General features: G+C 47.6%; 1 protein-coding gene across 1 annotated transcript; it reads right to left on the bottom strand.

Moving 5' to 3' along the window:
- Positions 1 to 371: 371 nt before the first annotated feature.
- Positions 372 to 14420, bottom strand: LOC121271248 (agglutinin-like protein 9). The gene is made up of 4 exons (XM_041177071.1): positions 14325 to 14420; positions 4029 to 5072; positions 1440 to 2483; positions 372 to 1331 (listed from the first exon to the last, which is right to left on the bottom strand). The coding sequence occupies exons 1-4, from the start codon at positions 14418 to 14420 to the stop codon at positions 372 to 374; spliced, it is 3144 nt and encodes a 1047-aa protein (XP_041033005.1).
- Between the last annotated feature and the right edge of the window lie 574 nt (positions 14421 to 14994).

The following is a 14994-nucleotide window of genomic DNA, read 5'->3' as shown; positions in this document are numbered from 1 at the left end:
TGTAAATTCTCATTGTAGCACCAGTCTCTTTGAACTCCAAATTTTAACAATAAAGCCCCTTTCCTAGAACCAATTTTATCAGTAATATAAACATAGTGCTTAGTATCTGCTTGCTATGTGGTAGTTTTCACACCACTCCTTGAATGCTGTGTTCAAAAAAATGCAAATACATTCTATTTCTCTTACATATCAAAACTAGGACACATCAAAGCACACAGACTAGCTGGCTTTAATCCAATTAAGACACACCCACAGACTAAACTTCTATTTTAAAAGAAAAATATTTTCCGATAATATTATATACATTAATAGCTTCATGACAGCCAGCTTCTGAGACAGGGGTTGTAAGTGAGATAGGTCAGCATTTGAGATTATGTGTTATAGGTGATGTGGGCCTGTGTTTGAGATGTGGTGTTATAGGTGATGTAGGCCTGTGTTTGAGATGTGGTGTTATAGGGGATGTAGGCCTGTGTTTCAGATGTGGTGTTGTAGGTAATGTAGGCCTGTGTTTGAGATGTGGTGTTATAGGGGATGTGGGCCTCTGTTTGAGATATGGTGTTATAGGGGATGTAGGCCTGTGTTTGAGATGTGGTGTTATAGGGGATGTGGGCCTGTGTTTGAGATGTGGTGTTATAGGGGATGTAGGCCTGTGTTTCAGATGTGGTGTTGTAGGTAATGTAGGCCTGTGTTTGAGATGTGGTGTTATAGGGGATGTGGGCCTCTGTTTGAGATGTGGTGTTATAGGGGATGTAGGCCTGTGTTTGAGATGTGGTGTTATAGGGGATGTGGGCCTGTGTTTGAGATGTGGTGTTATAGGGGATGTAGGCCTGTGTTTGAGATGTGGTGATATAGGGGATGTGGGCCTCTGTTTGAGATGTGGTGTTATAGGGGATGTGGGCCTGTGTTTGAGATGTGGTGTCGTAGGTGATGTAGGCGTGTGTTTGAGATGTGGTGTTATAGGGGATGTGGGCTTGTGTTTGAGATGTGGTGTTATAGGGGATGTGCACCTGTGGTTGAGATGTGGTGTTATAGGGGAGGTGGGCCTGTGTTTGAGAGGTGGTGTTATAGGTGATGTGGGCCTGTGTTTGAGATGTGGTGTTATAGGGGATGTGGGCCTGTGTTTGAGATGTGGTGTTATAGGGGATGTGGGCCTGTGTTTGAGATGTGGTGTTGTAGGTGATGTCGGCCTGTGTTTGAGATGTGGTGATATAGGGGATGTGGGCCTGTGTTTGAGATGTGGTGTTGTAGGTGATGTAGGCCTGTGTTTGAGATGTGAAGTTGTAGGTGATGTGGGCCTGTGTTTGAGATGGGGTGTTGTAGGTGATGTGGGCCTGTGTTTGAGATGGGGTGTTGTAGGTGATGTGGGCCTGTATTTGAGATGGGGTGTTGTAGGTGATGTGGGCCTACGTTTGAGATGGGGTGTTGTAGGTGATGTGGGCCTGTGTTTGAGATGTGGTGTTGTAGGTGATGTAGGCCGGTGTTTGAGATGTGAAGTTGTAGGTGATGTGGGCCTGTGTTTGAGTTGTGAAGTTGTAGGTGATGTGGGCCTGTGTTTGAGATGGGGTGTTGTAGGTGATGTGGGCCTGCGTTTGAGATGGGGTGTTGTAGGTGATGTGGGCCTGTATTTGAGATGGGGTGTTGTAGGTGATGTGGGCCTGTATTTGAGATGGGGTGTTGTAGGTGATGTAGGCCTGTATTTGAGATGGGGTGTTGTAGGTGATGTGGGCCTGTATTTGAGATGGGGTGTTGTAGGTGATGTGGGCCTGTGTTTGAGATGGGGTGTTGTAGGTGATGTGGGCCTGTGTTTGAGATGTGGTGTTGTAGGTGATGTAGGCCAGTGTTTGAGATGTGAAGTTGTAGGTGATGTGGGCCTGTGTTTGAGATGGGGTGTTGTAGGTGATGTGGGCCTGTATTTGAGATGGGGTGTTGTAGGTGATGTGGGCCTGTATTTGAGATGGGGTGTTGTAGGTGATGTGGGCCTGTGTTTGAGATGTGGTGTTGTAGGTGATGTAGGCCGGTGTTTGAGATGTGAAGTTGTAGGTGATGTGGGCCTGTGTTTGAGATGTGAAGTTGTAGGTGATGTGGGCCTGTGTTTGAGATGGGGTGTTGTAGGTGATGTGGGCCTGCGTTTGAGATGGGGTGTTGTAGGTGATGTGGGCCTGTATTTGAGATGGGGTGTTGTAGGTGATGTAGGCCTGTATTTGAGATGGGGTGTTGTAGGTGATGTGGGCCTGTATTTGAGATGGGGTGTTGTAGGTGATGTGGGCCTGTATTTGAGATGGGGTGTTGTAGGTGATGTGGGCCTGCGTTTGAGATGGGGTGTTGTAGGTGATGTGGGCCTGTATTTGAGATGGGGTGTTGTAGGTGATGTAGGCCTGTATTTGAGATGGGGTGTTGTAGGTGATGTGGGCCTGTATTTGAGATGGGGTGTTGTAGGTGATGTGGGCCTTTATTTGAGATGGGGTGTTGTAGGTGATGTGGGCCTACGTTTAAGATGGGGTGTTGTAGGTGATGTGGGCCTGTGTTTGAGATGTGGTGTTGTAGGTGATGTAGGCCGGTGTTTGAGATGTGAAGTTGTAGGTGATGTGGGCCTGTGTTTGAGATGGGGTGTTGTAGGTGATGTGTGCCTGTGTTTGAGATGTGGTGTTGTAGGTGATGTGGGCCTGTCTTTGAGATGGGGTGTTGTGGGTGATGTGGGCCTGTATTTGAGATGGGGTGTTGTAGGTGATGTGGGCCTACGTTTAAGATGGGGTGTTGTAGGTGATGTGGGCCTGTGTTTGAGATGTGGTGTTGTAGGTGATGTAGGCCGGTGTTTGAGATGTGAAGTTGTAGGTGATGTGGGCCTGTGTTTGAGATGGGGTGTTGTAGGTGATGTGGGCCTGTGTTTGAGATGGGGTGTTGTAGGTGATGTGGGCCTGTGTTTGAGATGGGGTGTTGTAGGTGATGTGTGCCTGTGTTTGAGATGTGGTGTTGTAGGTGATGTGGGCCTGTCTTTGAGATGGGGTGTTGTGGGTGATGTGGGCCTGTATTTGAGATGGGGTGTTGTAGGTGATGTGGGCCTACGTTTGAAATGGGGTGTTGTAGGTGATGTGGGCCTGTGTTTGAGATGTGGTGTTGTAGTTGATGTGGGCCTGTGTTTGAGATGTGGTGTTGTAGTTGATGTGGGCCTGTGTTTGAGATGTGGTGTTGTAGGTGAGGTGGGCCTGTGTTTGAGATGTGGTGTTGTAGGGGATGTGGGCCTGTTTATGAATTGTGTTGTAGGTGAGGTGGGCCTCTGTATGAATTGTGGTGTTGTAGGTGATGTGGGCCTGTGTATGAATTGTGGTGTTGTAGGTGAGGTGGGCCTGTGTTTGAGTTGGGGTGTTGTAGGTGATGTGGGCCAGTGTTTGCGATGGGGTGTTGTAGGTGATGTAGGCCTGTGTTTGAGATGTGGTGTTATAGGGGATGTGGGCCTGTTTTTGAGATGTGGTGTTATAGGGGAGGTGGGCCTGTGTTTGTGATGTAGTGTTGTAGGGGAGGTGGGCCTGTGTTTGAGATGTGGTGTTATAGGGGATGTGGGCTTGTGTTTGAGATGTGGTGTTATAGGGGATGTGCACCTGTGGTTGAGATGTGGTGTTATAGGGGAGGTGGGCCTGTGTTTGAGAGGTGGTGTTATAGGTGATGTGGGCCTGTGTTTGAGATGTGGTGTTATAGGGGATGTGGGCCTGTGTTTGAGATGTGGTGTTATAGGGGATGTGGGCCTGTGTTTGAGATGTGGTGTTGTAGGTGATGTAGGCCTGTGTTTGAGATGTGGTGATATAGGGGATGTGGGCCTGTGTTTGAGATGTGGTGTTGTAGGTGATGTAGGCCTGTGTTTGAGATGTGCAGTTGTAGGTGATGTGGGCCTGTGTTTGAGATGGGGTGTTGTAGGTGATGTGGGCCTGTGTTTGAGATGGGGTGTTGTAGGTGATGTGGGCCTGTATTTGAGATGGGGTGTTGTAGGTGATGTGGGCCTACGTTTGAGATGGGGTGTTGTAGGTGATGTGGGCCTGTGTTTGAGATGTGGTGTTGTAGGTGATGTAGGCCGGTGTTTGAGATGTGAAGTTGTAGGTGATGTGGGCCTGTGTTTGAGTTGTGAAGTTGTAGGTGATGTGGGCCTGTGTTTGAGATGGGGTGTTGTAGGTGATGTGGGCCTGCGTTTGAGATGGGGTGTTGTAGGTGATGTGGGCCTGTTTTTGAGATGGGGTGTTGTAGGTGATGTGGGCCTGTATTTGAGATGGGGTGTTGTAGGTGATGTAGGCCTGTATTTGAGATGGGGTGTTGTAGGTGATGTGGGCCTGTATTTGAGATGGGGTGTTGTAGGTGATGTGGGCCTGTGTTTGAGATGGGGTGTTGTAGGTGATGTGGGCCTGTGTTTGAGATGTGGTGTTGTAGGTGATGTAGGCCAGTGTTTGAGATGTGAAGTTGTAGGTGATGTGGGCCTGTGTTTGAGATGGGGTGTTGTAGGTGATGTGGGCCTGTATTTGAGATGGGGTGTTGTAGGTGATGTGGGCCTGTATTTGAGATGGGGTGTTGTAGGTGATGTGGGCCTGTGTTTGAGATGTGGTGTTGTAGGTGATGTAGGCCGGTGTTTGAGATGTGAAGTTGTAGGTGATGTGGGCCTGTGTTTGAGATGTGAAGTTGTAGGTGATGTGGGCCTGTGTTTGAGATGGGGTGTTGTAGGTGATGTGGGCCTGCGTTTGAGATGGGGTGTTGTAGGTGATGTGGGCCTGTATTTGAGATGGGGTGTTGTAGGTGATGTAGGCCTGTATTTGAGATGGGGTGTTGTAGGTGATGTGGGCCTGTATTTGAGATGGGGTGTTGTAGGTGATGTGGGCCTGTATTTGAGATGGGGTGTTGTAGGTGATGTGGGCCTGCGTTTGAGATGGGGTGTTGTAGGTGATGTGGGCCTGTATTTGAGATGGGGTGTTGTAGGTGATGTAGGCCTGTATTTGAGATGGGGTGTTGTAGGTGATGTGGGCCTGTATTTGAGATGGGGTGTTGTAGGTGATGTGGGCCTTTATTTGAGATGGGGTGTTGTAGGTGATGTGGGCCTACGTTTAAGATGGGGTGTTGTAGGTGATGTGGGCCTGTGTTTGAGATGTGGTGTTGTAGGTGATGTAGGCCGGTGTTTGAGATGTGAAGTTGTAGGTGATGTGGGCCTGTGTTTGAGATGGGGTGTTGTAGGTGATGTGTGCCTGTGTTTGAGATGTGGTGTTGTAGGTGATGTGGGCCTGTCTTTGAGATGGGGTGTTGTGGGTGATGTGGGCCTGTATTTGAGATGGGGTGTTGTAGGTGATGTGGGCCTACGTTTAAGATGGGGTGTTGTAGGTGATGTGGGCCTGTGTTTGAGATGTGGTGTTGTAGGTGATGTAGGCCGGTGTTTGAGATGTGAAGTTGTAGGTGATGTGGGCCTGTGTTTGAGATGGGGTGTTGTAGGTGATGTGGGCCTGTGTTTGAGATGGGGTGTTGTAGGTGATGTGGGCCTGTGTTTGAGATGGGGTGTTGTAGGTGATGTGTGCCTGTGTTTGAGATGTGGTGTTGTAGGTGATGTGGGCCTGTCTTTGAGATGGGGTGTTGTGGGTGATGTGGGCCTGTATTTGAGATGGGGTGTTGTAGGTGATGTGGGCCTACGTTTGAAATGGGGTGTTGTAGGTGATGTGGGCCTGTGTTTGAGATGTGGTGTTGTAGTTGATGTGGGCCTGTGTTTGAGATGTGGTGTTGTAGTTGATGTGGGCCTGTGTTTGAGATGTGGTGTTGTAGGTGAGGTGGGCCTGTGTTTGAGATGTGGTGTTGTAGGGGATGTGGGCCTGTTTATGAATTGTGTTGTAGGTGAGGTGGGCCTCTGTATGAATTGTGGTGTTGTAGGTGAGGTGGGCCTGTGTATGAATTGTGGTGTTGTAGGTGAGGTGGGCCTGTGTTTGAGTTGGGGTGTTGTAGGTGATGTGGGCCAGTGTTTGCGATGGGGTGTTGTAGGTGATGTAGGCCTGTGTTTGAGATGTGGTGTTATAGGGGATGTGGGCCTGTTTTTGAGATGTGGTGTTATAGGGGAGGTGGGCCTGTGTTTGTGATGTAGTGTTGTAGGGGAGGTGGGCCTGTGTTTGAGATGTGGTGTTATAGGGGATGTGGGCCTGTGTTTGAGATGTGGTGTTCTAGGGGATGTGGGCTTGTGTTTGAGATGTGGTGTTATAGGGGATGTGGGCCTGTGTTTGAGATGTGGTGTTATTGGGGAGGTGGGCCTGTGTTTGAGATGTGGTGTTGTAGGTGAGGTGGGCCTGTGTTTGAGATGTAGTGTTGTAGGTGACGTGGGTCTGTGTTTGAGATGGGTGTTGTAGGTGATGTGGGCCTGTATTTGAGATGTGGTGTTATAGGGGATGTGTGCCTGTGTTTGAGATGTGGTTTTGTAGGTGATGTGGGCCTGTGTTTGAGATATGGTGTTGTAGGTGATGTGGGCCTGTGTTTGAGATGGGGTGTTGTAGGTGATGTGGGCCTGTGTTTGAGATGTGGTGTTGTAGGTGATGTGGGCCTGTATTTGAGATGGGGTGTTGTAGGTGATATGGGCCTGTGTTTGAGATGGGGTGTTGTAGTTGATGTGGGCCTGTGTTTGAGATGTGGTGTTGTAGGTGAGGTGGGCCTGTGTTTGAGATGTAGTGTTGTAGGTGATGTGGGCCTGTGTTTGAGTTGTCGTGTTGTAGGTGAGGTGGGCCTGTTTATGAATTGTGTTGTAGGTGAGGTGGGCCTGTGTATGAATTGTGGTGTTGTAGGTGATGTGGCCCTGTGTATGATTTGTTGTGTTGTAGGTGAGGTGGGCCTGTGTTTGAGTTGGGGTGTTGTAGGTGATGTGGACCTGTGTTTGAGATGGTGTGTTGTAGGTGATGTGGGCCTGCGTTTGAGATGGGGTGTTGTAGGTGATGCAGGCGTGTATTTGAGATGGGGTGTTGTAGGTGCTGTGGGCCTACGTTTGAGATGGGGTGTTGTAGGTGATGTGGGCCTGTGTTTGAGATGGGGTGTTGTAGGGGATGTGGCCCTGTGTTTGAGATGTGATGCTGTAGGTGATGTGGGCCTGTGTTTGAGATGTAGTGTTGTAGGTGATATGGGCCTGTGTTTGAGTTGTGGTGTTGTAGGTGAGGTGGGCCTGTGTATGAATTGTGGTGTTGTAGTTGAGGTGGGTCTGTGTTTGAGTTGGGGTGTTGTAGGTGATGTGGGGCTGTGTTTGAGATGGGGTGTTGTAGGTGATGTGGGCCTGTGTTTGAGATGGTGTGTTGTAGGTGATGTGGGCCTGCGTTTGAGATGGGGTGTTGTAGGTGATGTGGGCGTGTGTTTGAGATGGGGTGTTGTAGATGCTGTGGGCCTACTTTTGAGATGGGGTGTTGTAGGTGATGTGGGCCTGTGTTTGAGATGTGGTGTTGTAGGTGAGGTGGGCCTGTGTTTGAGATGTAGTGTTGTAGGTGATGTGGGCCTGTGTTTGAGTTGTCGTGTTGTAGGTGAGGTGGGCCTGTTTATGAATTGTGTTGTAGGTGAGGTGGGCCTGTGTATGAATTGTGGTGTTGTAGGTGATGTGGCCCTGTGTATGAATTGTTGTGTTGTAGGTGAGGTGGGCCTGTGTTTGAGTTGGGGTGTTGTAGGTGATGTGGACCTGTGTTTGAGATGGTGTGTTGTAGGTGATGTGGGCCTGCGTTTGAGATGGGGTGTTGTAGGTGATGCAGGCGTGTATTTGAGATGGGGTGTTGTAGGTGCTGTGGGCCTACGTTTGAGATGGGGTGTTGTAGGTGATGTGGGCCTGTGTTTGAGATGGGGTGTTGTAGGGGATGTGGCCCTGTGTTTGAGATGTGATGCTGTAGGTGATGTGGGCCTGTGTTTGAGATGTAGTGTTGTAGGTGATATGGGCCTGTGTTTGAGTTGTGGTGTTGTAGGTGAGGTGGGCCTGTGTATGAATTGTGGTGTTGTAGTTGAGGTGGGTCTGTGTTTGAGTTGGGGTGTTGTAGGTGATGTGGGGCTGTGTTTGAGATGGGGTGTTGTAGGTGATGTGGGCCTGTGTTTGAGATGGTGTGTTGTAGGTGATGTGGGCCTGCGTTTGAGATGGGGTGTTGTAGGTGATGTGGGCGTGTGTTTGAGATGGGGTGTTGTAGATGCTGTGGGCCTACTTTTGAGATGGGGTGTTGTAGGTGATGTGGGCCTGTGTTTGAGATGGGGTGTTGTAGGGTATGTGGGCCTGTGTTTGAGATGGTGTGTTGTAGGTGATGTGGGCCTGCGTTTGAGATGGGGTGTTGTAGGTGATGTGGGCGTGTGTTTGAGATGGGGTGTTGTAGATGCTGTGGGCCTACTTTTGAGATGGGGTGTTGTAGGTGATGTGGGCCTGTGTTTGAGATGGGGTGTTGTAGGGTATGTGGGCCTGTGTTTGAGATGGGGTGTTGTAGGTGATGTGGGCCTGTGTTTGAGATGGGGTGTTGTAGGTGATGTGGGCCTGTGTTTGAGATGGGGTGTTGTAGGTGCTGTGGGCCTGTGTTTGAGATGGGGTGTTGTAGGTGATGTGGGCCTGTGTTTGAGATGGGGTGTTGTAGGTGATGTGGGCCTGTGTTTGAGATGGGGTGTTGTCGGAGATGTGGGCCTGTGTTTGAGATGGAGATGTTATCGGTGTGAGTGAATCATCTGCACCGGGAACAGTATGTGCAAGACAGAGCCCCTGAAGCATCAGCCCCACATCCCCCTTCCTCACCTACCCTGCTCCACACCATCACAGCTTTGGAAATACATGACACAGATCGACAAATAGAAGCAAATGAAATTTTAGTGGGAATACATCTTGGAGTGGATACGGATTCTGTCAGTCCTGTTATAAATACAAAATACTGTGGATGCTGGAAATCTGTAATAGAAACAGCAAATGCTGGAAATATTCAGCAGGCTTGCAGCATCTGTGGAGAGAGGAATAGAGTCAATGTTTTCAGTCCAATATCCTCGGGGGAAGAATCACTTCTAGTTTTATTTCCCCTCAGTCCTGTTCACATCTGGATATCCATCCTGGAACATTCCAGAGATCCAGGATTTCTGCACGTGTGGGTGTTACACCAAGCGAGGTAACCAGTGACAGGGTACAGGGGGGTAACTGTAGCTCTTTATTCTGGAGATTTGTTGGATTCAATCAAGTGAGGGGGTGTTTGTAAGCTCAATAGAACTATTGCACAGGAGCATGAATGGATGAGGAGCCTCTGTTATTGATCTGTCATTTCAGGAGAAATTGCTTTCTTACTCTAGATGAGATCTTGCTGAAGGAATATGGTCTTTCCTTCAGAACTCTCTTATTTACAGAACTATTTACAAGCTTATAGGACATCAGGTCATAGGTACAGCTCCTCTCTAAGGTCCTCCTCATTTATCTTCTCTCAGTAAGTGAGATCACTATGAGCTAACTCCTTAAGCACATACTCAGTAGCTATCATTAGAGTTAACCTTTAACTCTGCGGAGTCTTCAGTGGAGTTTTTTCTGGCCTTTCTCATCCTGTTCCAGAATGTCTCATGTATGTTACTGTAACAGGAGGCCATTCAGCCCCTTGAGTCTGTTGCATCATTCAAACAGATCCTGGATGATCCGTGTCTTAGCTCCATTTATCCTCCTTGATTCCAAAACCTTTAACCCTCTTGCCCAACAAAAATTGAATCTCAGGTTTTAATTGACCTCCAGCATCAATGGCTTCTTTTTGTGGGAGAGTGGGGCGAGTTCTTGATTTCTAACCCCCTTTGTGTGAAGAAGTGCTTCCTGACATTGCCCCTGAATGATTCAGCCCTAACTGTAAGGTTGTGTCCTCTTGTTCTGGCTTCCCCACCAGGAGGAAACAGTTTCTCTCTATCTATCCTATCAACTCCTTTGATTATCTGAAACCCCCCTTGATCAGATCACTCCTTAATGAAATCAAGTCTGACTATGTGATTTGTCTTCATAATTTGACCCTTTTAGGCCTGGTATCATTCCAATGAAGCTGCACTACGCCTTCTCCAAGGCCAACGTGTGCTTCCTGAGGTGCCCACTCCAGAGCTCTGTCTAACTTTAACAGGACACCCAAACCTCCAAATTCAAGCCCTCTTGAGATAAAGGCCATCATTCAACTCATTTTTAGAAATATTTTTGTATCCGCCCACTAGCATTTAGTGACTTTTGTATGTGGAAAAAAATGGGGAACAAAGAAATGGCAGAAGAATTGAGTACATATTTTGGTTCTGTCTTCACAAAAGAGGACACAAATAATTTCCCAGAAATGTTAGGGAACCAAGGGTCTAGTGAGAGGGAGGAATTGAAGGAAATCAGTATTAGTAAGAAAAAATGGTGCTAGAGAAATTAATGGGGTTAAAGGCTGAAAAATCCCCAGGGACTGATAATCTATATCCCAGAGTACTGAAGGAAGTGGCCCTGGAAATATTGGTGATCATCTTCCAAAATTCTATAGACTCTGGAGCAGTTCCTACAGATTGGAGACTCGCAAATGTAACCCCACTATTTAAAAAAGGAGGGAGAGAAAAAACAGAATTACAGACCAGTTAGCCTAACATCAATAGTGGGGAAAATGTTAGTCTATTATAAAAGACATGGTAACAGAACACTTGGAAAGTATTACCGGGATTAGAAAAAGTCAGCATGGGTTTATGAAAGGGAAATCTTGCTTAACTAATCTACTGGAGTTTTTTGAGGGTGTAACTAGTAGAATAGATCAGGGAGAACCAGTGGATGTGGTGTATTTGGATTTCAAGAAGGCTTTTGATAAGGTCCCACATAAGAGGCTAATGGATAAAATTAAAGCACATGGAATTGGGGGTAACATACCGGCATGGATTGAGAATTGGTTGACAGACTGGAAACAGAGAGTGGGAATAAGTGGGTCTTTTTCTGGGTGGCAGGTGGTGACTAGTGGTGTACCGCAGGGATCAATGCTTGGGCCCCAGCTATTTACGATATATATAAAAGATGAGGGAACCAAATGCAATATTTCCAAGTTTGCTGACAACACCAAACTGGGCGGGGTTGTGAGGAGGATTTAGACAAGTTGTGTGTGACAAACACATGGCAGATGCAATATAACATGGATAAATGTGAAGTTATACACTTCGGTGCAAAAAACAGAAAGGCAGAGTATTATTTAAATGGTGATATATTGGGAAATGTGGATGTACAAAGGGATCTGGGGGTCCTTGTACACCAGTCAATGTAAGTCAACAGGCAGGTGCAGCAAATAATTAGGAAGGCAAATGGTATGTTGGCCTTCATTGCAAGAGGATCTGAGCTCAGAAGTAGGGGTGTCTTCCTGCAGTTATACAGGGTCTTGGTGAGACCACACCTGGAGTATTGAGTGCAGTTTTGGTCTCGCTACCTAAGAAAGGATATACTTGCCATAGAGGGAGTGCAGTGAAGGTTCACTAAGCTGATACTGGGGGTGGCAGGACTGTCGTATGAGGAGAGATTGGTTCAACTGGGCCTGTATTCACTAGAGTCTAGAAGAATGAGCTGGGATCTGATTGAAATGTCTAAAATTCTAACAGGGCCAGACAGACTGGATGCAGTGAGGATGTTTCCCCTGGTTGGGGGAGTCCAGAACCAGGGGCCACAGTCTCAGGATACAGGGCAGGCCATCTCCTGACTCCCCAAAGCCTGTCCACCATCTGCAAGGCACAAGTCAGGAGTGTGATGCGGATGAGTGCAGCTCCCACAACACTCAAGAAGCTGAACACTGTCCAGGACAAAGCAGCCCGATTGATTGGCACCCTATCCACAAACATTCACTCCCTCCACCACCAACGCACAGTAGCAGCAGTGTGTACCATCTACAAGATGCACTGCAGAAACTCACCAAACCTCCTTAGGCAGCACCTTCCAAACCCACGACCATTACCATCTAGAAGGACAATGGCAGCAGATAGATGGGAACACCGCCACCTGCAAGTTCTCCTCCAAGTCACTCAATATCTTCAATTGGAAATATATCACCATTCCTTCACTGTCGCTGGGTCCAAATCCTGGAACTCCCTCCCTAACAGCACTGTGGGTGTACCTACACCACATGGACTGCAGCGGTTCAAGAAGGCAGCTCACCACCACCTTCTCAAGGGCAACTAGGGATGGGCAATAAATGCTGGCCCAGCCAGCGACACCCACATCCCAGGAATGAATTAAAAAAGTCAGTCCATCTCTCATGACAGCCGATAGTGCAGGAATATCTCTTAATTTTCCCCTAAAATGTGAAATCTGGTTGTCTGGTCTTTTCAGTTCATAATTGGGAATTTGAATTTTTTTTTTTTAAAGTTACCAGTCTCTGCAGAGATCATAACCACCTCTTCTATCATCCAAGGAGATTTGGAGATTGTTTGCCATGCCTTTCCTTTTTGTGGGTATATATCTTGACCGTATCTGGACCATTTCTTCTTTAAAGGCAGCCCTTTGATGGCCTTGCCTTGATTCCAATTTACCTGGGCCAAATCCATTCTTACCCCATCAAGGTTGGCTTTGCCCCAGTTAATTATTCTTACTTTGGATTGTTCTTTACTCTTTTCCATTGTCATCCTAAACCAATGATCACTGTCCTCCTACTGATCTTTAATTCCCAAGAACCAGGTTTAGCCGTGCCTCCTCTCTCATTGGGCTGGACACTTGCTGTTGTAGAACATTCTCCTGAACACAGTCGGAGCTCTTGCTCCTCTCTGCACTTGACACTACCACTATCCCAGTCTATATTTGGATGAATAAAAACTCCCATGACAACCACTCTATAATTCTTGACCCTCTCTGTAATTTCCTTGCAAACTTGTTCCTCTACATCTTTCCCACTAGTTGGCGATCTATAGACTACACCAAGCAATGTCATTACACCCTTCTTGTTCCTAAGCTCTCGCCAAATGGATTCTGTCTTTGAATCCTCTGGGACACCCTCTCTCCGGCACTGCAATGCTCTCCTTAACCAATACTGCCACTCTTCCACCTTTTCTTCCTTTCCTATCTTTCCTGAACTCCTTGTATCCAGGAATATTTAACACCCCAGTCCTGCCTTTCCTTGAGACAGATTTCTGTTCTCACCACATCATAATTCTACATGGCAATCTGCGCCTGTAACTTATTGATCTTATTTAGCACACTCTATACATTCACACAAATGCACAGTAAATCTAATTTAGACTTTATTACTTTGTCCTTTGTGCTGACCCCACCTCATACGCTGCTATTTGCTACCCTGGCACTATCTGGTATTCCTCTCTGGTTCCCATACCCCTGCTAAATTAGTCTAAACCCTTCTCAGTAGCACTCGTAAATCACCCACAAGCAAACTGGTCTCGGCTCTGTTCAGATACAACCCGTCCAGCCTAGACAGGTGCTATTGCCCCCAGAGACAGAGTCAGTGTCCCAGGAATCTAAAGCCTTGACTCTTGCACCATCTTTCCAGCCAGGCATTCATCTGCTTTATCCTCCTATTCTTATGCTCATTTGGGAGGACGTGGTTGCACAGTGGTACTGTCACTGACTAATATTCTAGGGACCCAGGGTAATGCTCTGGGGACCCAGGTTTGGATCCCACCACATTAGATGGCAATATTCGAATTAAAAGTCTGGTGATGTCCATGGAACCATTGCCAATTATCATAAAAACCCATCTGGTTCACTAATGTCCTTTCGGAAGGGAAATCTGCCATCCTTACCTGATCAGCCTACATGTGACTCCAGACCCACAGAAATATGGTTGAATTGTAAATGCCCTGTGAACAAGGGCAGTTAGGGATGGGCAATAAATGCTGGCCGAGCCAGCGATGCCCATGTCCCATGAACATATAAAAAAAGCTCTGTACATGGCACTGGGAGTAACCTGGGAGATTACTCCTTTTGAGGTCCTGTTTCCTAATTTCCCACCTAACTCTCTAGGTTCTGACTGCAGGACCACATCTCTCGTTCTGCCTACATTGCTGATACCACTGTGGACCCTTGCCCATCAGGGTGCTCTTGCAGTCATTCAGTGACATCCTTTATTTGGCCTGGGAGGCAACTGAACATCGTGCATCGAGTCTGCAGCTGCAGAGATGTCTGTCTGTTCCACCAGCTATTGAATCTCTTGTCACTATTGCTCTTCCAGTCTTCCTTGTACCCCTCCCCACCCACCCACCCCCCCCCCCCCCCCCCCCAACACCCTCCCCCCCCGTGGTGTCACGGACTTGCCTCTGGCTGCTCTTCCCAGGTGAACTATCACTCTCATCAGTATTCCGAACTGAACTCTGGTTGCAGAGTGGGATGCATTTGACAGACTCCTGCACTTTCCTGCCTGTTGCTTTTTGACTACCTGGTGGTCAACATATTCCTTCCCTCCCTGCATACTCTTAAGCTGCAGGATGAGTACATCTATAAAAGTGTTGTCCCTGAAGATCTCAACCCCCATGGGTATGCTGCAGAGACCGGGACCTTGGCCTGTTGAACGAAGCTAACGTTCGCTTCCTGTAAATATGGTCATCCAGGACATGGGGAGAGTCATGGATTTCACACGTGGTGCAGGATGCACACTCCGGAGGCTGGAGCTGCCCTGCCATTCCAATATCTATTAGATAATAAAAACTTACTACTTAAAATAAATGAAAGCCTCACCAGCTACTCATGTCTCTCTTGATGATATCACTTAAATACAGGAAGGTTAACTGAGATGTTTTTTTTAACCCTTACTACTATAACAAAAATGAAAATTTTAATTTCCCAATTCCTTAGGCTAATTTCCCAACTTTGGCAAAGGGGAACCAAAGCAACGATACTCACCAGCCAATCAACTCAAGCTTTCCTGTGATGACACAGTTTGTTTCCTCTCTCATTTTTTTCAAACTCGAGCAAGCCCTGGCCCCGTGCAGCTCTCAACTCTTCCCCCCCACCCCCCACCACCCCCCCTAAAACAATACTTCCAGAAATCGACCAGGAATATTAATAAACACTTCCCTATTTGGGGAAGCTGCTAGCTGCAGTCACAT

This window comes from Carcharodon carcharias, chromosome 30, assembly GCF_017639515.1.
Source record: "Carcharodon carcharias isolate sCarCar2 chromosome 30, sCarCar2.pri, whole genome shotgun sequence".
Classification (NCBI taxonomy): Eukaryota; Metazoa; Chordata; class Chondrichthyes; order Lamniformes; family Lamnidae; genus Carcharodon; species Carcharodon carcharias.
This window is presented reverse-complemented; position numbering and strand designations above follow the sequence as displayed.